This window comes from Sinocyclocheilus anshuiensis, unplaced genomic scaffold (assembly GCF_001515605.1).
Source record: "Sinocyclocheilus anshuiensis isolate Anshui unplaced genomic scaffold, SAMN03320099.WGS_v1.1 scaffold4, whole genome shotgun sequence".
In the NCBI taxonomy this organism is placed as follows: Eukaryota; Metazoa; Chordata; class Actinopteri; order Cypriniformes; family Cyprinidae; genus Sinocyclocheilus; species Sinocyclocheilus anshuiensis.
Genome location: NW_015554075.1, coordinates 1,826,818 through 1,851,042, shown reverse-complemented (window position 1 = coordinate 1,851,042; position 24,225 = coordinate 1,826,818). Strand labels below are relative to the sequence as shown.

Here is a 24,225-nt window from a genome sequence, read left to right as displayed (position 1 = left end):
AGTAAATTTTTTTTTTTTTTTTTGGGGGGGGGGTAACTGAAACTGTCTGAACTCAAATCTGCAACGTAATTGCAAACATTTACCTTTAGTAATAAACTAAAAAGTGACTTAGGATAAATTGTTTCATTGTTCTCAAATATGCCAATAAATATGTTGTAATTAAAAAAATTCTAATTGAGTTAATTCTAATTAAGTACCAATAACCAGCAAACCATGCAGTTGAACACAAGTGGATTACAGAATATAGCATATTCTCTCAATTTGTTTAAATATTTTCTGTATTTTTAAAATATTTCTCCAAAATTACAGTGGCTAATCGTGGCTAACAAACCCCTCTGATTGGCGACGCAGATAAACAGAGTCAGGAAGAGATGGAGGGTGACGGCTGTGTGACAACAGCTTCCAGCAGCAGTGCACCCAGATCCAACACTCCCACAGGCACCCAGCCAAACGCCATTCCTCGGGGAAACATCACTTCAGACAGACAGGCAGTCCAGGTAATTCCCCACCGGTATCAACGGTATAACATTAAACAAATGGTATTACACAATGCTAATGTATCCTGTTTTATTTAACACTGAGAAAGAATAGCAACAGCCTATTAAAGTAGACAAATTCTGAACATTGCTTTGAGGCTAATCTAATATTCAGATGCCATGTTTTGTTGTGGTTTTGAGTAAATAAAATGGGCAAAAAGTTGATTCCTTCCAGTGGCGTGTGAAGCCTATGATGTGGTGTTTTGCTAGGTAATCCAGCAGATGTTACACAGACCACAGAGCATGACAGCTCAGTACCTGCAACAGATGTATGCTGCCCAACAACAACATATCCTGCTGCAAACAGCTGCACTACAACAGCAGCATCAACAAAACCTCACGGCTACACAAATCCTGACCACTACAGAGCAGGTATGAGGATATATATGAAAATATGTGCAATACAATATAATAATATAATGCTACTTCTTATCAGGCCGCACAAACTAATGGCAGGCAGCCCACCTCCTCCCCTCCATCATCCAGTGGGAATGTAACTCAGCTGGCTAGTGTGTCTCAAACATCAGTGAGTGCTTTCATTTTTTATACACTTTTGTCACAAACCTACTTTTGTTTCACGTAGATGCACCACATGCTTTCATTTGGACATTATGTTGGAAAAAAAGAGCCCCATAAATAGTGTACTGTAATTTTATTTGCGAAAAGTCCTTTGCTTATAAATGTAAAATAAATCTGTTCTTTGTAAAATAGCAAATAAGTTCAGGCTTTATCCAAACATTTAAAGGGATAGTAAACTCTGTCATCATTTTCTCGCCCTCATGTTGTTCCAAACATGTATGAGTTTCTTTCTTCTGTTTAATAAAAAAAAAGATATTTTGAAAAATGTTGGTAACCAAACAGTTGACGGTAGCCATTGACTTCCACAGTATTTTTTTCCATAGCACGGGAGTCAATGAAGACTACCATCAAAATATCTTTTTTGTGCTCAAAAGAAGAAAGAAACTCATGTTTAGATTGACTCGAGTAGATGATGACAGAATTTTCATTTTTTGTTGAACTAGCCCTTTAAGATTTTGATCAAAGATGAATTACATAGGAAAACCCCTCTCACCCTCTAGATCACCATGCCAACCTCTCCTGTAACTCAGCCAATAGGTCGCATCCAGGTCACTAGCTCCAATAGCACAGCGGGAGCCATATCCCAGCAGGCCATGCTTCTAGGAAACAGCTCTCCCACAGGTAGCCAGGCCCAAATGTATCTGCGCACTCAGATGGTAAGCAGATATTTACTAAGAGCATCAGAGCTCATTGGTGTTCTGAAGTCTCCACTGACTTGACCTGATTCTGTTTTGTGTTCTTTCTTCTGTTGTCGTGTCACTGTCTCTTAACCTGTAGCTGATTCTTACTCCTGCTGCCACTGTAGCTGCTGTTCAACCTGATCTGACTGTCGTGAGTTCAGTGTCCTCTCAAACAGCATCATCACAGGTAAGACAATGTTTATTAGTCAGTTTATGGGTTAATGGTGCCATTTGTGTCAGATTTATATATGCATTTAATTATGTAATAAATAATAATATAATATATAAAATATATGGTATAATAAATAATGTATTTGTTTATTTGATTAAGGTTACTGATGTATAATGAATAAAGGTAAAACTATATTTTCCCCACTATAGAGTTATTTTATATTGATTGTTGTTGGAATATAAAATGAATTAATTTAATCGTCATTTATATATTTGTATAAGCATTAAACATTGTTTTTTTTGCAATAATAATTTAACAACATTTAACTAAACAGAGTTAAACCTATCAAATACATTTATGACAATCTTCATCATTGTGTGATAATATCAGTACTAAGTCATGGACACACCAAATGATGCACTATGCACTTATGAATTATATACTTATGCACTATGTACTCAACCATGTAGTGTATGAATTTTAAAAAAAGAGCCCCATAAATAGTGTACTGTAATTTTATTTGCGAAAAGTCCTTTGCTTATAAATGTAAAATAAATCTGTTCTTTGTAAAATAGCAAATAAGTTCAGGCTTTATCCAAACATTTAAAGGGATAGTAAACTCTGTCATCATTTTCTCGCCCTCATGTTGTTCCAAACATGTATGAGTTTCTTTCTTCTGTTTAATAAAAAAAAAGATATTTTGAAAAATGTTGGTAACCAAACAGTTGACGGTAGCCATTGACTTCCACAGTATTTTTTTCCATAGCACGGGAGTCAATGAAGACTACCATCAAAATATCTTTTTTGTGCTCAAAAGAAGAAAGAAACTCATGTTTAGATTGACTCGAGTAGATGATGACAGAATTTTCATTTTTTGTTGAACTAGCCCTTTAAGATTTTGATCAAAGATGAATTACATAGGAAAACCCCTCTCACCCTCTAGATCACCATGCCAACCTCTCCTGTAACTCAGCCAATAGGTCGCATCCAGGTCACTAGCTCCAATAGCACAGCGGGAGCCATATCCCAGCAGGCCATGCTTCTAGGAAACAGCTCTCCCACAGGTAGCCAGGCCCAAATGTATCTGCGCACTCAGATGGTAAGCAGATATTTACTAAGAGCATCAGAGCTCATTGGTGTTCTGAAGTCTCCACTGACTTGACCTGATTCTGTTTTGTGTTCTTTCTTCTGTTGTCGTGTCACTGTCTCTTAACCTGTAGCTGATTCTTACTCCTGCTGCCACTGTAGCTGCTGTTCAACCTGATCTGACTGTCGTGAGTTCAGTGTCCTCTCAAACAGCATCATCACAGGTAAGACAATGTTTATTAGTCAGTTTATGGGTTAATGGTGCCATTTGTGTCAGATTTATATATGCATTTAATTATGTAATAAATAATAATATAATATATAAAATATATGGTATAATAAATAATGTATTTGTTTATTTGATTAAGGTTACTGATGTATAATGAATAAAGGTAAAACTATATTTTCCCCACTATAGAGTTATTTTATATTGATTGTTGTTGGAATATAAAATGAATTAATTTAATCGTCATTTATATATTTGTATAAGCATTAAACATTGTTTTTTTTGCAATAATAATTTAACAACATTTAACTAAACAGAGTTAAACCTATCAAATACATTTATGACAATCTTCATCATTGTGTGATAATATCAGTACTAAGTCATGGACACACCAAATGATGCACTATGCACTTATGAATTATATACTTATGCACTATGTACTCAACCATGTAGTGTATGAATTTTATAAGGTTATTTTGTTATTAATAATCAGAGTCTGATAGCCCCTCCCCCTTGGCTATATAATTAAAACTGCAACAGTTTTGTGCATGAAGTGTCCCAACATTTTTTCCAACAGTTTTTTTTCCCCGGTTATGTAAGTGCATCTTCCATGTATTACAGTGCACTTTTTTTGGAATTTTCAGTGTGAACTCGCTACTCGTGCTATTTATACCATTAACCGTCATAGAATAGTTCATAAGTATGCAATCTGGGGTACCCCTACAAGAAATGACCCAATATATTGCAATAAAATGAACAGTGATGCTCCACATTCATTGAGCATGTTTTGTCCTCTGCAAGGTTCAGAATTTGGCTCTCCGCACACATCTTCCTGGAGCTCTTGCTGCTCCCCAGAACGTCCAGATCAAGCCTTCTCTTCAAGGTCAGACGCTGGTGTGCCCCCTGCCCAAGATGTCCATTTGCCCACTGAAGTCCACACAGCTGTCCCAGAACCTGGCAGAAGCTTCTAGAAGTGAGTCACTGTTGACCGATGTTACTCAGCCACCATCAGCCCAACCACTCATTCCTCCTTGTAAGTCACAAGATCACATTTCCATCTCCATTACTTTCACTGTTGTTAATGCAGAATAATGTAAATGTAGTAAATACTGGAGAAAGCAGAATTATTTTAATTGCAAAACAACTAAAATAATTTCATGTTGGTTAAGCTACATATCATAACACAGTGGTTCTCAACCAGGATCCACTAGGGCAGTGTTTCTCAACCAGGGGTCCATGGACCCCTAGTGGTCATGACGTGTCTTGTCATGATTATGAAGGTGTCATGTCAGTCTTATGCACACCCCTTCAAGTAAAGTGTAACCGAAAAATCCAATATAGCTGATGATATGGCCAAATACTGAACAAGTCAACTAACTTGAATTATACTTGACTGCATTTGGTCCTAGCACACTGAGTTCCTCTCAGTGCCCTCCTCTTCAAATCAGTCGGCCAATCAGTCAGCAGTGGTGTCTACGTCCACAGCTCCCCCTGCAGTGCTCCCTGACCCTCCACCGCTTCATCTGGGCCCAGTGCTAGAGCCGGTCTCCCAGTATTCACCTCTGTCCAGCCCCCCTCCTCTCACCATGGCTCTGCCCAGGCTGGTCCAGCCACAGAGACTGTCTCTCCGCTCAGTCCAGACTGTAGCTGTCCAGTCTGACCACATGCTGGTGTCTGAAGAGGAGCTCCCAGTCGCTGAAGCAGTGGTTCAGTTCCCTTTTCAGAATCTGCCGCCACCACAGACAGTGGCAGTGGACCTAAAGGTGCAACCTGCCACAAAAACAGAAGCTCCCTCGGTTAGTCTTATTCAAAGCTATTCAATTCTGTCATCATTTACTCACAATCATTTTGTTTGAAACCTTATTTTATTTTACAGTGGAAGGGAAAGGGGATATTTTTATGTAAGGAGTGTCCAGACTGCTCTTTTCCATAAAAGAACATTTGAACGTGACCAGTCACTTGATAGTGGACAGGCATGAATGAATGAAATCAAAAGTTTTTTTAGTGACCAACAAATTTCAGTCTTTTCCTCATACAAAGCTATCATATGATTACAGAAGACTCAGAATATACTATATGACATGTATAGATTACATTTATGATGTTTATTGTGCTTTTTTGGGTTTTCTTTGAAGCTACACTAGCGTACATAAATAAATGTAGGATCCGTAAGAATTCGTTTTTTAAAGAAATTAATACTTTTATTTAACAAGGATGCATTATATTGATCAAAAGTGACAGTAGAGATGTTTACATTGTTACAAAAGACTTCTGTTTCAAATAAATGTTTTAAAACAAAAAATACAACTTTCTATTGATGAAAAAATCTTGAAACTGTCTTCAGCATTGATGATAATGTTGCTTGAGCACCAAATCAGCATATTAGAATGATTTCTGAAGGATCATGTGACACTGAAGACTGGAGTAATGGCTGCTGAAAATTCAGCTTTGCTATCACAGAAATAAATTACATTTTAAAATACACTTGGATAGGATAGTTACTTTAAATTGTAATAATATTTGTATAATTATTACAATTAAATAAATGCCTTGGTGAGCAGAAGAGACTTCTTTCAAAAACATTTAAAATGTTACCAACCCCAAACTTTTAAATGGTTGTGAATAGTTGAATGAAAAAGAGCAACTTCTTATTCTTCAGAACCAGTAAGAGTTTTTACACCGTTAAAATTGTGTAAATAGTCATAGTTTTTGTCTTTGTCTTTTAAATGTCCTTTCAAAATAATCAATATTTCATCATGTCACATTCATTTTATTTAGACAGGATTTTTAGTCATAACTTTTGACTTCTGATGAAAATATCCTTTTTTCATGTAGTTTTCATTAATTTTAGTACATTTTACTCTTAAAATGCCATCTGACTGTAGTTGATGAAAATGTTTCTAAATCAGTTTAAACATATTAACCTTTAACAAAAACAACATGTGAAAACTTTTTGAATTCTTTATTTAATTATCATCATGATCCACCTGTCTTCGCTATCACTGACAAAAAAAAAATAGCTGATTAGATTTAAGGTATTTGCACACCGAATTTTTGGACGACAATTTCAGACTCAGTGTGCAAAGACCTTAACACTGTATTCTATTGTGTCCCATAGAAGAAAGAAAATCATATAGGTTTTTGGGAAAACACTGAGGATAAGTAAATGATGACAATATATTTTGGGTGAACTATTCATTTAAATATACTATTTGAATCATTACGCTTATTATGAAATTTGGCAGGCAACACCGCTGTTGAAGGGGAGTGGAAGCATGGATTTGGTGAAGGATGTAGAACGTGTGCGTCCTCAGAACAGAACGCCCACCCCGCCATCACTGTCCCCACTACACGAGCCCCACGGAAGCTCTGGTGATGTCACAGCACAACCAGGAAACTGTACAGGTATCTTACATATACACTGTATATTAAAGACTAGTAAAGTGGCCTGCAGAACTCTAACCTGACTTCTACTCTAACCATAGCTGATCTGGACCAACCGAGCGAACCATCGAGCAGATCTGGGATCCGGTCACCGGAGGACCCCACATATGCCAACAGTCCCCCCCTTCCCCTCCTCTCCTCTGCGGTAAGAAGCACCAGCAGGCTTCCCCCAGCCAGCCTTCCAGGGAACCCTGAGGGTCGGCCCTCACAGGCCATCGTTAGACCTCACATCCTCACACACCTCATTGAGGGCTTCGTCATCCGAGAGGGCCTGGAGCCGTTCCCGGTATGTCCACTGGTTGACAACGTAGCAACTCACAGCTGCCATGAGGCCCTAATGAAGCCCATGGTTCTCTAGTGTTACCGTGAAGCTCAAAGATCCCTCACTCCCTGAGAGCATAGAGTAAGACGGCCCGGTGAGGGTCTGGGGCCAAACTTTCAGATCAACCAGTTATTAAAGTCCCCGTTACAAAGTGCTCCATACTTTCAGAAGTCGAAACCACAAAAAGCATCTAAAAAAATATGTCTGGTAAGTCCACTGTTGATGTGCTGGTCCTTTTATATCAGGTGAGACGTACTTCCTTAGAGATGAGCCTGCAGGCCACACTACCAGAAGATAGCGAGAACGGAGAATCAGCCCAGGATGACTGCCTGATGGATGCAGACCATCTGGAGAACTCCACCGATTCCGACCTTGATAACCCACCCGCTGAGGATGGTGGGCTCATTAGCACATTTCTTAGTAACACATTGAGTCAATATGAGCATTTCTTGCAGAATTTCTTCTTTTTTTTTCAGAACAGACAGTTGAAAACGTGCCTGACGTACTCGAATGTGAGTTCTGTGGGATGAGAGGCTTCGCTCATACCTTCCTCAGGTCCAAACGCTTCTGCTCCATGACATGCGTCAGAAGGTAAAGAGCACTATGGGTAATGTTAATCACTCTTTTTGAAGTTTGTAGTGTCAGTGGAATTATTATAATTACTTTTAGGATTATTATTGCTCATACTTTAGGTTCAATGATTGTTCTAAACCTCAGTATTGAACTTGTTTAAAACAGTTGTGCTGCCTAATATTCTTTTGTGAAAACCATGATGCATTTCTTTTAAGGATACTTTGATAAATAGGAAGTTCAAAAGAACAGCATTTATTTGAAATAGATTTTTTGTAACAGTTTAAAAGTCTTTACTGTCACTGTTGACCAATTAAATGCATACTTGCTGAATAAAAACAAATGAATTGTCTTACTAACCCCAAACTGTTGAACAGAAGTTCATATACTCTCATTTCTGTAAGAATGTATGCATATAATGAGGAAAACACATTTAAGATATTTGCCTTTTTGCCAATCCAATTTGATGTAAACTTAGTTTTACCTAAACAGAATTTAGCAAGTTTGTGTTCATAAAACTGTATACTGCAGCACACACAGCCTTGTTCATCTCTCACACCTTACAGATTCAATGTAAGCTGTAGAAAGCGCCTTAACCTGTTCAGGTCAGAAAAAGTTAGCCGCTGGCCCCACAGGCCCATGGGCAAGCGGGGGAGACCACCTAGTCGCATAAACGGCGGGTCCAGGGAACACTTCCTCAGGCAGGTCAGTGAAATAACCAAATAACCATTTAACCAAAATATACAATCCAATGCAATAGCATAATTAATAAGTGAGAGTGACCTACTGTACCACTTTATTTCCTTAGCAGCTGCAAGACTCCCATCGTACCAATGACAACCAGAGGGCCTCCAATTCGATTTGGATAGAGAGAGAAGAGGAGGAAGATCCACCAGGCCCGATGACGACAAGACTGCGCTTGCAGGCCGAAAGAGAGAAGGAGCAAGACAGAGAAAGAGAACAGAGCAGAGTGGAGAGTAGCAGTGGCTCTGACTGTCTTCTTGACTCAAGTCCCTCACAATGGAGTGTGGAGCAAGTGTGCTCCTTCATCAGCTCTTTACCAGGTAGCTGCACAGCTAAATTCAGCTTTGGACCACAGGAATAAATTGCTAATAAATAGATTTCTATATGATCTTTAGAATCATATGCTAATCTTTGCATCTCCTCCACTTGCTCTAAGGGTGCCATGATATTGCTGCAGATTTCCGGTCACAGGAGATTGACGGACAGGCTTTGTTGCTGCTTAAGGAGGACCATCTCATGAGCGCTATGAACATTAAACTGGGCCCTGCGCTCAAAATCTGTGCACAGATCAGTGCTCTCAAAGAACATTAGATGTCTTTCCACTGTCAGTATGTGGGTCACACAGTATTCGAGTCAGGTTCCTCTAAAGTGCCATGATTTCAGCGTGTGGCCATTCTACAAATACTGTACACTCGTGGGGACCTTCTTCATATACCTCAGTTTCATGGTGGACTTATCTTGGATTTCATTCCATTCAGTGACAAGTTTTATAATATCTAAAACTAAGTTCTGATCTTCTATATTACATTTATAGTAAACAGACCAACTGGAAAGGCAGATTATGAAGAATGAGAGATGTAGCTGAGCAGCCAGTTTGTGGAAGTTGGCACACAATGTACGAAGTATTAAAAAATAAATAAAAAATGTACACAACACTGTTTAAATATAAAGAAACGCTTTTCAAATGACGTAAATCTTTACAAAAATAGAGTATATAATGTGTTGAAAAATAAAGATTTATTGATAAACATCAATTGCAAAGTCCTGAATACAATTTTTATGTACATTAGACCATAATTCAGTTGCAGTAAAATGCAACAACTTTGGCATCTTTTCGTATATCGGTGTAGAAAAAGCTACGCACAGAAAATTACTGTGAAATGTGAGGTGGCTAAAAACGGCAACACTTTTTAGAGACATCAGCCGTGTGGATTGTAAATGCAGCTTGACAGGGTCCAGTTACAGTTACAAACACCCAAGGACACATTTTCAAAACAAGTAGCAACCACATGAGTTTTAATTAATCTGAGGAATATTACATTATTTTTAAATTATGTATTTATGTATTAGCACAAGGCATTTACTTATTATACCCTGCACACATTAAAAGCACCATATTTTGCTGACTTTAGCATCATAGATATACCATTCAGCTCATAAAAGTCTGAGATTTGATAAACATTTAATATCAGACTAATTTACAATCAACAGCAAAATCTTTTTTGCCATGAACACTCATTCAATTCAACCATCATTCAATTAATTTTCTAATATACTATGATTAGAAAGAAAATATATTGAAGAAAACGTTCCTATTCATCAAAATATGAACAGAATTCATAAAAGTTCATTTATTTTTTTAAATAGAGGGGCCGTCACTGCCTATGATGCCGGGTGATTTCCTTGAGCTTCATCTGCTGTTCAATCATCATGTCAAACTCCTGTCTTTCTCTAAATCACAATGAAATAAAAACAGCTGTAAGTTACACAGATGCAAGATTCATTTTTTCAGGGCAAGCGAGTTCACAAGTACTCTACCTGTTACTAAAGCTCTGTGATATTTCTCCTCTGCCTTCTCCAGGGAAAGCTTGTGGACTCCAGCGATGGCATAGATTATGGCCTAAAAAGCAAAACTGTCACTGAAACAAGTGGTTGTTTGGAATTATTAGACACAAAAGTTTGGAGTCTGTAGGATTTAAAAATAATAATAATAATAATATTTCTACTTTTATTTAGCAAGGATGCATTAAATTGATCAGAAGTGACAGTAAAGTCTATTACAAAGGATTTTTATTTCAAATAGTTGGTGTTATTTGAACTTTCTATTGATCAAAAAATATCATGGTTTCCACAAAAAATTAAGCAGCATATCTATTTTCAGCAGTGATAATAATAGTTCACTGGGCACTGAATCAGCATATTTGAATGGTTTCTGAAAGATCATGTGACACTGAAGACGAGTAATGATGTTGAAAATTCAGATTTGCCATCACAGGAATACATTACATTTTAAAATACAGAAAATAGTACAGTTATTTTACACTGTAATAATATTTCACAGTATTACTGTTTCTACTGCACTTTTGATCAAATGACTGCAGCCTTCGTGAGCATAAGAGACATTTTTCAAAAACATTAAACCTTATCAAGTCCAAATGGTAGTGTAAATGAAGGCGATTACCTCAGGCAGAAGCACATCAAGAATAAGGCGGATCCGGTCGGCCTGGATGTTTTCTAGACAGGTGTTTATTTGAGGAGCACTACCACAGACTTTGTTCAGCTAGTGGTAAACCTCATCAACCTGCTCCTCATCTTCCAGGTAGACACCAACCACTCGGCAAGAAGGCTTCTGGAGGGCTTGCATCCATTTAGAGGACTCACGACCGCTAATGACTGCCTGTGAGCACCAGACAGAAGAGTTAGCTGTCTGTCTTAATGGAATGAACATGTATCAAATTTGAAAAATATTGGAATTCTAAATACATGTATGAGTATATCAGTCGAATTTGTACCAATAAGCGGTTTTCGACTTTTCGTCTGATGATGAAGTCAACCAACTGCTTGTTGGCGCGGTTGCGTGCAGCTTCGGATCGGTCGGGCAGCACTTTCTTGGAGTGTAGCTCATCTTGCTCTTCCACGACGATGTCCTCCGCGTTATTATCAGAGCTGTCACACTGCTCGCCCAGAATCTCCTGACTGGGGAAGGTAAGCACAGATTTCCCCTCGGAGTACTTCCTCCACACTGGACAACCTGGGATCATCGGATCAAGGGACCATTTCTGTTAAACCAGCACTGGTGAATGAGATTTACTTGATTCATAATGAGATTATAAACTGGTTTACGTTGAGTAGGGACATTGATTGATTGTAAATTTTCAGTCGGCTATCATTAAAATTAACATTCAATTAACTCATTGTTAAAGTACCATAAATCATGGAGTACTACAAATATCTGCATGCACTATTTAATCTTAAAAATGTAAGTATTGGAAATGTTTTAAAAAATTTTTAACATTAATTTATTACTGTTACTCACAGGAACTTAAATTAATTATTATTATTACTATTTTATTGATTAATATATTAACCACCTATAATATGTTATAGTTTTTATATTTTTTACTTGTGCAGATTTAGACAGTAAAGTGCCTTAAATCTTACATTTTAACAAGTAATTAATTAGCACCCCTAACATGCTATTAAAAACATGTCAGATGTGTATGAAAATCTATAATGAAAGGAAACCTACTGATGTCAGCAGCACAGTATTCGATGAAGGAGCCAGAGAAGGATCCACATCCTGCCAGAAAACATCTGAATTTCAGCTTTTCAGACAACAGTTTTTGTAAATAAATTGCTGTTTGAAAAGGTGACTATTATTTCTAATTTACTAAAATGTTTAAAGGGGTCATATGATGCTTTTTTAAAGATCATTATTTGGTGTATCAGAATATGTTGACATGCTTTAATGTTCAAAAAACACATTATTTTTCAAATACTGTACATTATTGTAGGTCCTCTATGCCCCGCCTCTCTCAAACGCTTCGTTTTCAACAAAGTCCCTCCTTCCGACAAGCGCAGTCTGCTCTGATTGGCCAGCTGACCCAGTGCATTGTGATTGGCCGAACACCGCAAGCACTCGTCGGAAATGTAACGCCCCTTACCATAATCACGAGCTTCATCTTTCAAAATAAATGTAAAGACAGTAAATAATGTCATTAGTTTTACCATCAGTTCAAGCCCGAAAGGGGAACAGAGTCACGTGACAGACACAGTGATGAAGCTGGTATGTGTTTGCAGTACACAAGCCACGGTTAAGACAGCTGACTCCACTGTGTCTCCCTCTCACACACACACACACACACACACGATGCGCAAATCGATGCGTCTCCCTGACATGGCTGCTTCAACACTAACTGCGGTTACTGAAAACCACGCCTTCTTTCTTTGCGTGAACATTTGGGTGGCATTATGCTAATATTTCCACATAGTGAGGTAGATATGTGGGGGCGTGTTAGAACCAGCCGTTTTAGGGGGACGTGGCAGAGTCTTAACTTTGATAAAGAATATCTCTTTGGTTTTGAGACTTTAGTCTTTGCAACTTCAGGGATCTTATCTATGCACAATCAGCTTGTAACACTCCAAAGAGAAAGTAAAACTTGAAATCGCATCATATGACCCCTTTAAATGTTCTAAAAGAAAAAAAACAAACACTGATAGATAAATACCAATGCGGATCCTATAGTCTGATATCAGTTCCAGAGACCAGGTAATAGCATTGCCATACTTCTCTTTTGCAATGTCCTAAAATGGATACATAAAACAAATACACCATTTCTTTAAAAATTGTCTTGAAGTATGCTCACTCAGTATAGCAAATGTTGACTAAAGGCAAAAAAATGAAAACAGGGAGCATGCACACTGAAAAAGCAAAATAATGTGGTAAGAAGTCAAAGAGATGTCACTTTACCACCAAATGTTCACATTCTTCACAATCAAAAGGTTTTAAGGTTCGCAGGGAAACAGAAAACCTACGGATAAAAAAAGGGTTGTTAAGATGTCAAATTTATTATGTGATTTACTATAAATACACACATATACACAATAAAAATAAGTGATATTAAAATACTGATAAATTCTTACCCTTTTCTAATTCTCTTCTGGTCGATTAGGTAACAATCAATAAATACAATGCTGGCTTTTTTGTTCTTGCGATTCACACTTTTAACCTGTGGCATGGATGAACAACTTGTCATCAACTACAGTCTAAAAATCAAAAGTTACAAACTGCACAAAATCCATAGTGTGCACAGTGAGCTTAACTTACCACTGCAGGCCAGTAGGGATATTTCCTCAGTTTGCACCACACACAAAGTCCCTTTGAGATTGACAAAGGCTCTGGAAACCAAATATATCAAAGCACATATTGGATACATATACACACTTTTTTCTTCTTTTTATTGCTCACTCACTTTTATTGTCCTGTTACAAAAAGCTGGGCAGCTCCTCATCATCGTCGTCTAGGTCCTCTTCCTCCTCCATGAAGAGAGAGTTGTTAAGAGGATGAGGCTTCTCTTGCAGATTCGGCTCAATGGAGAGGTCAGAGGACATGTTTTGATCTGATGGGTACATAACATTATAGTGACTGATTTCAAAAGACAACAACATCATATATTTGAGGCTCCATTTACAATTATTAACATTAACTTACCTTATTTATGCATAGTTATGATAAAGACACAATAACTTTTTGTCATGACGTTGAATTTGTAACATTGCATATAAATTTGTTTTTTTTTTGTAATTGAATGTTTAATTGTTTTATTAGATTAATACAATTTATGTAACTGAATAATCATTAATTTTTTGGATATTTAAATAAATATTTCACTCAATTACTACTAATAGACTGAAATAGTTTTGGTGTCCGCATCAAATTAAATTCATAACTGATTTTACATACATACAAAGCTTATTAAATGTAAGTAAAATGTCTACTTTAATGCTTCAATAAACTTGTGGGAAAACAAAATATGTGTGAAATTATTCAGCATAACAGATATATTTATGTAAAAATGACAACATACTTATTCTGACCTGTACTTATTATAACATATAAAAGAAAAAGTGATACAAAATTTACATTTTTTATTTTTTTTTACTTGTTATTATTTATTACAGGGTGTCTTCTGTAAATCATGGTTAATTTTTTTTTTTTTTGCTCCGAAAAAATAAAATGAAACAGGACATACAGAAAATATACAGAAAAAAAATAAAAATTTAATTTTTTTAAAAAAGTGATAAAATGTATCAAGTGTAAATACCAGGCACATGCCAGACTATATTATTTTCATTTTTATAAAGACAAAAAAATGCCATGTACCTGAATCCTGTGGCTCTTGCATCTGGGTTTTAATGTGAGCTTCATTTGGAGGCGGCGTCTCAACAGCTGGCTCTTCCGGAGGAGATTCTAGATCAGATGTAGCACTCTTCCTGCATTGTTTTACTGATGGAGAGACAATTAGCTGTTCCTCCACGTTCTTTTTCTTGCGACCTCTTGGCCTCCCTACTGCCACGAGCCTCTGAGGTCTAGATGGTGTAACGTCTGTAGGAGGCGTCTAACAGGAATACCACATGAAAAATAGTTAAGCCACAAATTTCATACAACAGTTAGCAAGCGATAATGCAATAATGATTGTCACACAAACCTTTACTCGACTGGACTCTTTGGCATTCTGATGACTATGTTGTGTGCAACTATTCTTAGCTCTTTTTGGAGATGGGGTTGGAAGTCTGAGGTCGGTGTGGAGCTGAAGAGATGCCTGGTCCGGGGCCTGCCCCGTTTCGGGGTGCGTGGTATAAAGCTACAATCACCGTTAGTGTGGCAGGAGGAGATCTCCTTGTCATGAACAGGAGATGTAGTACATGTGTGAAGCCTGCAGAAACATCAGAGGGGGTCTGATTGTTTTGAGTTTTTTTAGAGTGCCGATAACATGTCCCTTTTGTTTTTTGAGAGCGTAAGTGTTGTTCTGGGCAATAATTGTGTTCAGAATGGTCCAGTCCGTTGGAACAAGCTTTGCTAGCAGCTACTTCTTTCTCACTGGGTTGAATTACTTTCTTTTTTCTTCCCTTACGAGACATTTTTGATGTCTCTGATCGACATTTGGGGGTGGTAATTTTTTTAGGCACCATCGGCTCAAGTTCATGGGACTTTGAAGACACCAGTCCATTTAGTTGATGTGCTGATTTCTGTAAACAAGCTGACAAGTCAGGAAGAGCATTTTGGTTTGTTGCTTGAGGTTTCTCCTTCTTGGTTGTTTTCCGTCCATGTGATTCTGCAGAATTCAGCTATTCTAAGCGTGTCTAAACTGTGGTTCCTTTACTATGCAAGATGGAAGCTTTGTCACCTGAAACAGGTTTGTTAAGTTCTGAAGGAACTTCCAAAATGGTGCGACGGGTCCTGTGCGGATTTCTTCGACGGTGAGAAAAGCTCATTCCTGCAACCATAGAGGTCTCAAAACATTGGCACAACCAAGTTTGGTCTCATTATGCTGAGCTGCATAGAAACCCACAGTGAGGTCTATTACTTAATTGTAACTTGTAACCATATGCAACTTGCCATACGTTTTACAAGGGTACAAATTCACACAGCAACCAAGAGCCTGACAATAAAGCTGATCAACTAAGAGCATTTACTGTAAAGATATAAAACGCATGACGTTAAATGCATTAGACTATATCATATATATCAAATAAACTATAAGAAGGTTCCAGCAACTGCATCACAGATTATACTAAACTTAACAGTGAACATACAGAGAAATTCAGTTTATAAAGCCGCTGATAGTTTCTGTAAATACTTGGGTTTGCTGAGATACTGGAACTGGCATAACCCAAGTGCTTTAACTTAGCTAAAAACATTCGCAAAAATCAACCTTATAAGATCCGTATGATGACGGATACAACGATATATACGCTCAAAATGCAACACAAAGTAAGTATATACACGGTCAGGCAGCGTGTCTTATAGTAACTTACCCTGAATCTGCAGAAGAAGGTTTAGTTGCTGCTGTTTTTTAAAAAGTGTAAAACGAAATAATTTTTAAAATAAAATGTGTCGCTCATGTGAAATATTAGTATCTTAGCTCCTACTCACTGGATTTTCGTCTGTTTACGAAGCGTTCGGGCGTTATCAGTTGAACCGCGTTTCTTCTTCTTCTTCTTCTTTTTTGGTGTTTATTGGCGGTTGGCAACCTAATTGACTGGTGCATTACCGCCACCGACTGGAATAAAGTATGGATCAGGATTTTGCTTGTAGGACAAAATAAACCACAAAAACAAATAAAAACAAATAAATAAACTAGAAATTAAAACAAAACAAATAAATAAATAAAAACAATCAAAAAGACTATATTCTTTTATATGAGTCGATTTAACCAAATTATGATGACAAAAAGTCCCAGTGACATGATTATTTTAATCCCCTATCTTGGTGGGTTTTGGGTTTTCTTCTTCTTCTTCTTCTTTAGATTGGTGGCTGACAACCAATTTTAAAGGTGCATTATCGCCACATACCAGACTGGAGTGTGGAGCAGTATATGACAGTATATGACAAACAAGGGAACTAATTATATTCTTTCCAATAAATTTATTGATTCCAATAAAATCAGGATTATCATAATAAAAAACAATTCAGTTAATTATTTTGTCTCTGTATCAGTTTTTTAATTATCCTTCCACAACTGTGAACACAACATATTCGACCAACTCAGTACAAAGATTCAACACACATGCATCACTTTCTGAAACTCACCTGCAGTCGCTGACTCTCAGTTAGAGATGCACTTTTTCCTCTGGCTCTCTAGAAGACTCCCCAGCTCTTCTTGCAGTTTGGTCTGGCTCTCTAAGCTCATCTTGAGTGCAGATTTCAAGACCTCTTGCTCTTTTTCCTTCATCACTTTGGCTCCCTCCATCTTCTCAATTAAGGCCTGTTGTGCTGCTCTGCATTGTGTAACGCCAGCCAAGGGGGGCCAGGTGGCCCAAACCACAATGACGATCAGAGAGACCATGGACCACAGTGCCAGGTGAGCCATAATCCAGTTACAGGTGTTCTGGGCTGAACTGGACCTGGCCATCCTGAGAAAGACACAAACTAAAGCGACCTTCTGCTGTCTGGTCTGACAGGGAGGGAAGTTTATCTGGATCAGTGTTGAACCAGCTACTGAGGCTGGGCTGTGTGCTGTGTCTCTGGTTGTGAGTGGTAGCTACGTCAGCATATCTGCAATGTTATTTTAGGGACCTTATCAGTGCTCTGAGAAATAATTATACATTACTGTTTTAGAAAACATCCAGTTTTTCCCTGGATACATTTCTTTCATGTCCTCATGGCTCTAAACGAGTGTGATAATTAATCCATGATGCAGTAATGAGATGAGTATGGTGGGATTAAGACTTTTTAAAATACAAAATTAACAGTTATCATTCAATATTTTTTGGACCCCATTGAGTTTCATTGTATGGACAAAAACAGTTGAAACATTATTTAAAATATAAAGCAAGTCATACATTTTTAAATTACATGATGGCAAAAAATATTAACATTTTCATTTTAAAATTATACAAATATTAATTATTCCTTTGATGACAGCATACATTAAAAAAAAAACTAAAAACCGGAAGGTTCACGTCACCAGAGCCAAACAGAGACATGCACTGTTGATTTATGTCAACATATGTCATGGGAAGCTAACAGTTCTCAGAATATTCATAGATGTCCTGTGGTTTGAAATTTCAAAGTAAATAGTTGCATTTACAAGACCCCAAAAATCCAAATGTTTATCTGAGTAGCAAAACACGATTATGTTACTATGGAGATGGAAAAATATTTTGTTTAATTAAAACTCTGGGACTTTTAACATCTCTAGACATGTTGAAAACATTTTATAAAGATGTTGACAAATGCTCAGAGCTATAAAACACTATAATTCACCTACCAGTGCGTTCCTTAGCCTACACACACCAAATAAAGACACTGTAACTCTATTCTTCTTCAATTCTTTTATTTGAATGGACTTTTCTGATTCATGTATAAACTTGTCGTAAATAAAACATAACAACAGGTACAGTACTGTAAGCAAACAGATATGAATATTGCTATGACTTTACAAATGAGCACAACCATTTCCAGATACTGATGCTCACTCACATATGGAATGTCATACAAAAAAAAATGAAATGTTTGGAGTGCGTGTTTTGAACAAAAGAAAAGTGTTTAAGCAATAGTTCACCCAAAAAATACAAATTCTATCATAATTTACTCACCCTCATGTTGTTCCAAACCTCAGAACTTTCTTTTTCTGTGGAACACAAATGTTTCAATATACTATGGCAAAGAAAAAAAAAAGATTTTTAAAATATCTTCTTTTGCTTTCCACAAAAGAAAGTAAGTCACATGGATTTGGAATGTTATGAGAATGAGTAAACGCCAAACTTTCGTTTTTAGGTGAACTATCCCTTTAAATTCTCATATTCATACATACAGAAGCAGCTTACTGAATATTCAATATTTGTACAGATCATTCAAGACAGCATTTAAGACTATCATAAGTGTAGAAGTCGTTTCCTTTGTCTCATATCATAAAATTAAAATTCGATTTGCATAGGAAAAGCGGACATGCAGAGCAACAAAAGCGACTGGCATCTTGAGATTCTTCAATTCCTCATAGAGGATTGTGTAGTGCATTACTCACAATGTACATTAATATGCTTTGCTCTGAGTGCTGTAATAGAGTTGTAAATAAACTCGTTTTTTATCTACTGATCCAGCATGTATATTTTTGAGGTGACGATTAAAAATACTAAATGCTTGCTTCAGCTGTAACAGACCGGCATCACATAAGGATACTGCAATGCACAGGCGAAACACATGCACACCCTCACTCAGTATTTATAGAAAATACCATTTTGCATTGCTTTTGTTCTAGGAGTAACATGAACTCTACATGCTTACATGAAGCTTATTGCAAAGTTTAATACTCTATCAAGCGAAGATATTAGATAGTCACTGCGTTCAAAAAGGAAACAGAGCAGCTCAAGCCATGCTGGTGCTGCGAGTGTCATTTTCAGCTGAAATCGAGCGCACCAGCTCTTCAACCCAGTGCACCTCGGAGACCATCTGCTCAGCGAGCACTTCATAGCGGTTCTCCAACCGGCCAAACTTGCGTTTGAGGACATTGGCCGACAGCATGGTGGCGCGGGCCTCTTCCTGGCTCTGTCTGCGCAGGGCTTGTGCTCTCTGCAGCTCCTGTTTGATCTGATTGAGATCTGCAGCGATGCTTTCGTTCTCCTCTTTGTACCAGCTTTCTTTCTCCTCATAGATGGAGAGCAGAGCGGCCACGTCCTCAGCGCAGGAGCGCTGGTTCTTCTCCAGCTCTCGCAGGCCATCCTCGGCCACTGCGATCTCCTCCATGACCTGCGAGAAGCGCTCGAAGTTGATGTAGGTGTTGTTGGGAGGCATGCTGGAGTGGGATTTGATGGTGTACTCCTTCAGTCGGGTGGTCTTCAGACGCCTGCGATCTGTCTTGCGCTCGCTCTCCTCAGGTCGAACGTTACGCCTCTTGATCACCTGTATGGGGGGATGGGATGGGAACTAGTCAAGCACTGCTCAAACAGTGACAAAACTCAAGAGGGAGAAAAAGAGAAGCATTCGAACCTTGATCCAGGGGTGCTGGAGACTGTCCTCGATTGTCATTCTCTTCCTGAATGTTAAAAGCAAATATTAAATTAAATATTAATAAACAGGAATGAAATTTGCTTCATATTAAACAAATGAGGCTTATATCAGTGTTATTTACGTACTATAGTAGTATTTACTAATATTTTGAATTCGTTTTTATTTTTATATTTTCGGTTTTAATTTTAGTAATTTTGTTATGCACACTTTTTAAAATGTGACCCTGGACCACAAAACCAAGTCTCAAGTCGCTAGTGTATATTTGTAGCAATAGCCAGAAAAACATTGTCAAAATTATTGATTTTTCTTTTATGCCAAAAATCATTAGGATATTAAGTAAGGATCATGTTCCATGAAGATATTTTGTAAATTTCCTACCGTAAATATATCAAAACTTAATTTTTGATTAGTAATATGCATTGCTAAGAACTTCATTTGGACAACTTTAAAGGCAATTTTCTCAATATTTAGATTTTTTTGCACCTTCAGATTCCAGATTTTCAAATAGTTGTATCTCGGCCAAATATTGTCCTATCCTAATAAACCATACATCAATGGAAAGCTTATTTATTCAGCTTTCAGATGATGATTTAAAAAAATTGACCCTTATGACTGGTTTTGTGGTCCAGGGTCACAAATCTAATCCTTACACTTTATTTTATATTAATTTTATTACATCATTTTTAATAGCTTTAGTTACAACACTGGATTTGACTAACTTTGGATCCTTGACCAGCAGTCGGCGAATGAAGTCCTTGGCGAGCTCACTTGTGTTGCTGAAGTACTCCTCATCAAAGTCATAGTTGACAGCTGAAATGTTGGTAAGTGTTTCTTGTTTGGTCTCGCCAAGAAACGGAGAAGCACCACTCAAGCTACAGACAATTAATAATGCATTAATATTAGTCAAGCAAAGTAAAACAGCATCATCTGGGTGTGGAAAATGCATGCAATCAATACAGCCAAACAAGTCATTTATGTGACATTACAACTTACAGTATATATGTGATAACTCCGATGCTCCTGCAGGAAAGACAATCACAAGAGAATTAATTATGAGCAAAAATAAACAACTGATAAACTGAGTATCATTTATTAACAATCTAACCAATATTTTAAAAATATCATTGATAGCTAAGACTCACCACATATCTGCCTCCAGGCCAAGAGGCTCATAATTCACAATTTCCGGTGCTACAAAGGTTAAAAGTTATGACAAAGATTAAGGACACCCAATTAAGTTATCATAAATAAGGATAAAAATTATTAAGTTTTATAATAATCTCAGGTTCTCACCAACAAACTCAGGGGTTCCAAAGATGTTTTTAAATTCATTTCCATCTTTAATCTGATGAGCAATTCCAAAATCTATCAGCTTGATTCTGGGGTTCGGCACATTTTTGTCCAGCAGCATTATGTTCTCAGGCTGAAAACAAAGTGATTCAAGATGTTTGTAGTACATGTTTCCATGCTCCCCCAAAAACAACTTGAGAAATGCATCTACATGAATAAATAGCAAACCTATTTCACACAAAACTAAAAAAAACTAAAAATGTACACACCCTCAAGCCATCCAAGATGTAGAGGAGTTTGTTTCCTCATCGGAACAGATTTGGAGAAATTTAGCATTACATCGCTTACTCACTAATGGATCCTCTGAGGTGAATGAAGCTTTTTCACTGAAGGAAGCATTATTATGGATTATGTATATTAGCCGGAAGCAAAGGTTTGAAGTTAAAAATACCTTATTGATGGATTTATTACAAACATGTAGCTTTTCACTTCCCAAGATATTAACTGATGGACTGTGGATTACTTGTGGAGCTGTCTGAACTCTAATTATGACTGCACCCATTCACTGTAGAGGATCCACTGGTGAGCAAGTGAAATTTCTCCAAATCTGTTTCGATGACATAACTACACATTGGATGGCATTTTTGGGTGAACTATTCTTTTAAAACAAATCATCCTAGTGCTCACCTTCAAGTCAAAGTGTGCTATGCGTTTCGAGTGGAGGTAGTGAACTCCGTCCAGGATCTGCTTGAGGAACTGTGTGGCCTCCTCCTCAGTCAGTGACTCCTTCTCAGCCAGGAAGTCAAACAGCTCCCCTCCAGACACCAGCTCCAGAATCAGGATCACGTCGGTTTTGTTCTCAAAGATGTCATGGAGGGTGATGATGTTGCTGTGCTGGATCTCTCGAAGGATGTTCACCTCTCGCTCGATCTCCTCTCGGCTCACACCTCGTCGGCTGGATGACAGCCGTCTCTTCTTGATAAACTTGGCGGCATATTCTGTTCCGGTGCTCTTTTCTTTACATTTACGCACAATAGCAAACTGCCCACTGGGAAACAGGGTACAATGATACACAGAGAAAACAGAAATGAAAAAGAAGAAATCATGTCATTGCATATAGAAAATAAGGATATGGAATAGGCACAAAAAACACTACATATATGAACAGAAGAACATACTGTACGTTCCACAAAACCAAGCTCTAGTAACATTCTAAAGGAGTTCGAGAGTACTCGTTTAGGTAAATGGTATAAATGCTGCATAATGCAACCAAGGAAACTCTTAAAAAATCAGATAAAATGTGTGGTTGACATATTCCCCTGATGGCTCCTCTCTGGCCCATCTTTTCAGTAGTCTCATTTGCACTACAGCTGTTCTCAGGCTCAGAGAGCGAGCATATGCATTGTAAAGCAGTGATGTCATGCTGCAGCAGCACAGCACAGAAATCTCCACGTCCATATATAGAAAAAAGGCCAGGCTTGTGTTTGCAGATGATTAAGTCACTGTGCTGGGGATTTTTAAATTGTAGGGCTCTCATAATGTTTGTTGTTACACCGCACTGATAAGCACAGACACTACATTCCCTTGGCAACTCTAGGCCAAACACTATGATGTATTCACTTGCCTTTTAGAGCTTTCATAACTACATAATTATAGTGCTTAATCAAACATTAAAAAGATAGTAGGCTAATTCAAATCTTAATCTTTGTTTTATTCACTATATGTGAGATCACTTTAAATCAGGTTAAATGAGTTTTTACAGAGTTTTAAGGAGGGAAATGACATCTCTTACCTTCCTAACTCCTCTCCCATTTCATAGTATAGCTCCACATCCTCCTGCCTGAAGCCAGCCATGATTTGCTGACTTCAAATGAATCAATCTGTTAGAAAATGACCAGAAATAAGGCCTATAGTTTAGTTTCACGGTTTTGACCTTGTCTTCAGTCCACTAAAGATTTTGACACTTTGTTGACAATGACTATAAATGGTTTCTAGAGTGCACATGTTTTGGTATTTACTCTTGACCTCACAGGAAGTTGGATTTTAAACTGACATGGGAATGAGAAGTTCCATGTGCAGAATGTGGGCATTCTATTCCTACTTACGTCATTACCTGCAGTCATTAACCAGGGTTGCCAGATTTTTTTGTAACCTTCTTTTGTTTCTGTATTACAGACGTTTAACAGCTATCTTACCACTGCAGTGCAGTACAAACTTACACTAAAAAAATGCATCTCAAAAGCTATGCTTTAAGTCATGTTTCGAACCTTAATGAGTAAAGATAACTACAATAACAAGCATTTATTTTAGCTCAGAGGTACTGTTTCACAGCCAAAAATACGCTGAAATATGGCCAATAGATTCGTAAGAGAAATACGAAATAATCATATTACGATAATCCACAAAATATCTACCAAAGCACTGACTATTTCCAGGTAGCCATCTGGCTAACTTGTAAAAGAAATGGCCAACGAACACCGGCAAGCTAGTTACATGTTACACACAAAACACATTATGGAATAAATATATAAGATTTTCTCTTATGTGCTATTAATGATGTTATCTATAACAACGCTATCTATGATAAGTAAACGCTGAGAGTTTGTTACATACCTTAACGTCGCCGCATTCCTCAGCCAATGGGTATTTTCCGGTTGCTGCGTTCTGGAGAGGCGTGGCTTTTTCAGTGACATCATCGAGACGCCACCGCAGGATGATGTCAACTTGCGTGTACCTGTTATTAAGCGTCTGCCAGGTGTTAGCATTGATCTAAGTTAAAAACTACTTGTATGGGCTTGTTTTGCACTGTTCCTTTGTCAGTGTTACCACAACAGACTCATAACACATATAAAAAGGTGTTAATGAATGAAAGAATGAGTTTGCCTGGAAAATCTAATAATAAAGAAACAAAAATAAATAAAGAAATACTTTTTGTTGTCAATCAGTGTTACACAAGAGAGACATCCATAGTGCTAGGGAGTAGGGACCGATTTTAACCTCATTGCCAGTGTCAAATAATCCTCATTATTTACTGAGCACGTGTATTAAATGAAGTTCAGCTATG

The 24,225-nt window shown here is 37.5% G+C and overlaps 1 protein-coding gene and 2 pseudogenes across 2 annotated transcripts; 1 reads left to right on the top strand and 2 right to left on the bottom strand.

The window, feature by feature from the left end:
• The first annotated feature begins 326 nt into the window (after positions 1–326).
• On the top strand, positions 327–9,304 carry LOC107668927 (polyhomeotic-like protein 3; annotated as a pseudogene).
• A 57-nt stretch (positions 9,305–9,361) lies between these two features.
• On the bottom strand, positions 9,362–16,385 carry LOC107668961 (PWWP domain-containing protein MUM1L1-like; annotated as a pseudogene).
• A 2,216-nt stretch (positions 16,386–18,601) lies between these two features.
• On the bottom strand, positions 18,602–24,042 carry LOC107668980 (death-associated protein kinase 3). 2 transcript variants are annotated; one of them, XM_016461060.1, is made up of 9 exons: positions 23,775–24,042; positions 22,954–23,041; positions 21,849–22,209; positions 21,165–21,294; positions 21,014–21,062; positions 20,865–20,891; positions 20,591–20,743; positions 19,851–19,896; positions 18,602–19,763 (listed from the first exon to the last, which is right to left on the bottom strand). In XM_016461060.1, exons 2-9 carry the CDS (start codon positions 23,013–23,015, stop codon positions 19,230–19,232), a joined length of 1,362 nt encoding a protein of 453 aa, XP_016316546.1. In that variant the 5' UTR covers positions 23,016–23,041; positions 23,775–24,042; the 3' UTR covers positions 18,602–19,229. The 2 variants fall into 2 exon arrangements, with proteins under 2 accessions (XP_016316546.1, XP_016316547.1); XM_016461061.1 differs by lacking the exon at positions 23,775–24,042 and adding an exon at positions 23,576–23,640.
• Positions 24,043–24,225: the final 183 nt, after the last annotated feature.

Excerpts from the sequence above, each read along its gene's own strand:
- LOC107668980 (XM_016461060.1), bottom strand. The coding sequence starts at position 23,015 with ATGGCTGGCTTCAGGCAGGAGGATGTGGAGCTATACTATGAAATGGGA. Across the intron at positions 21,063-21,164 it reads TGGAACCCCTGAGTTTGTTG|CACCGGAAATTGTGAATTAT; the intron begins GTGAGAACCTGA and ends TAACCTTTGTAG. Across the intron at positions 20,744-20,864 it reads GGAGTTATCACATATATACT|CTTGAGTGGTGCTTCTCCGT; the intron begins GTAAGTTGTAAT and ends AATTGTCTGTAG.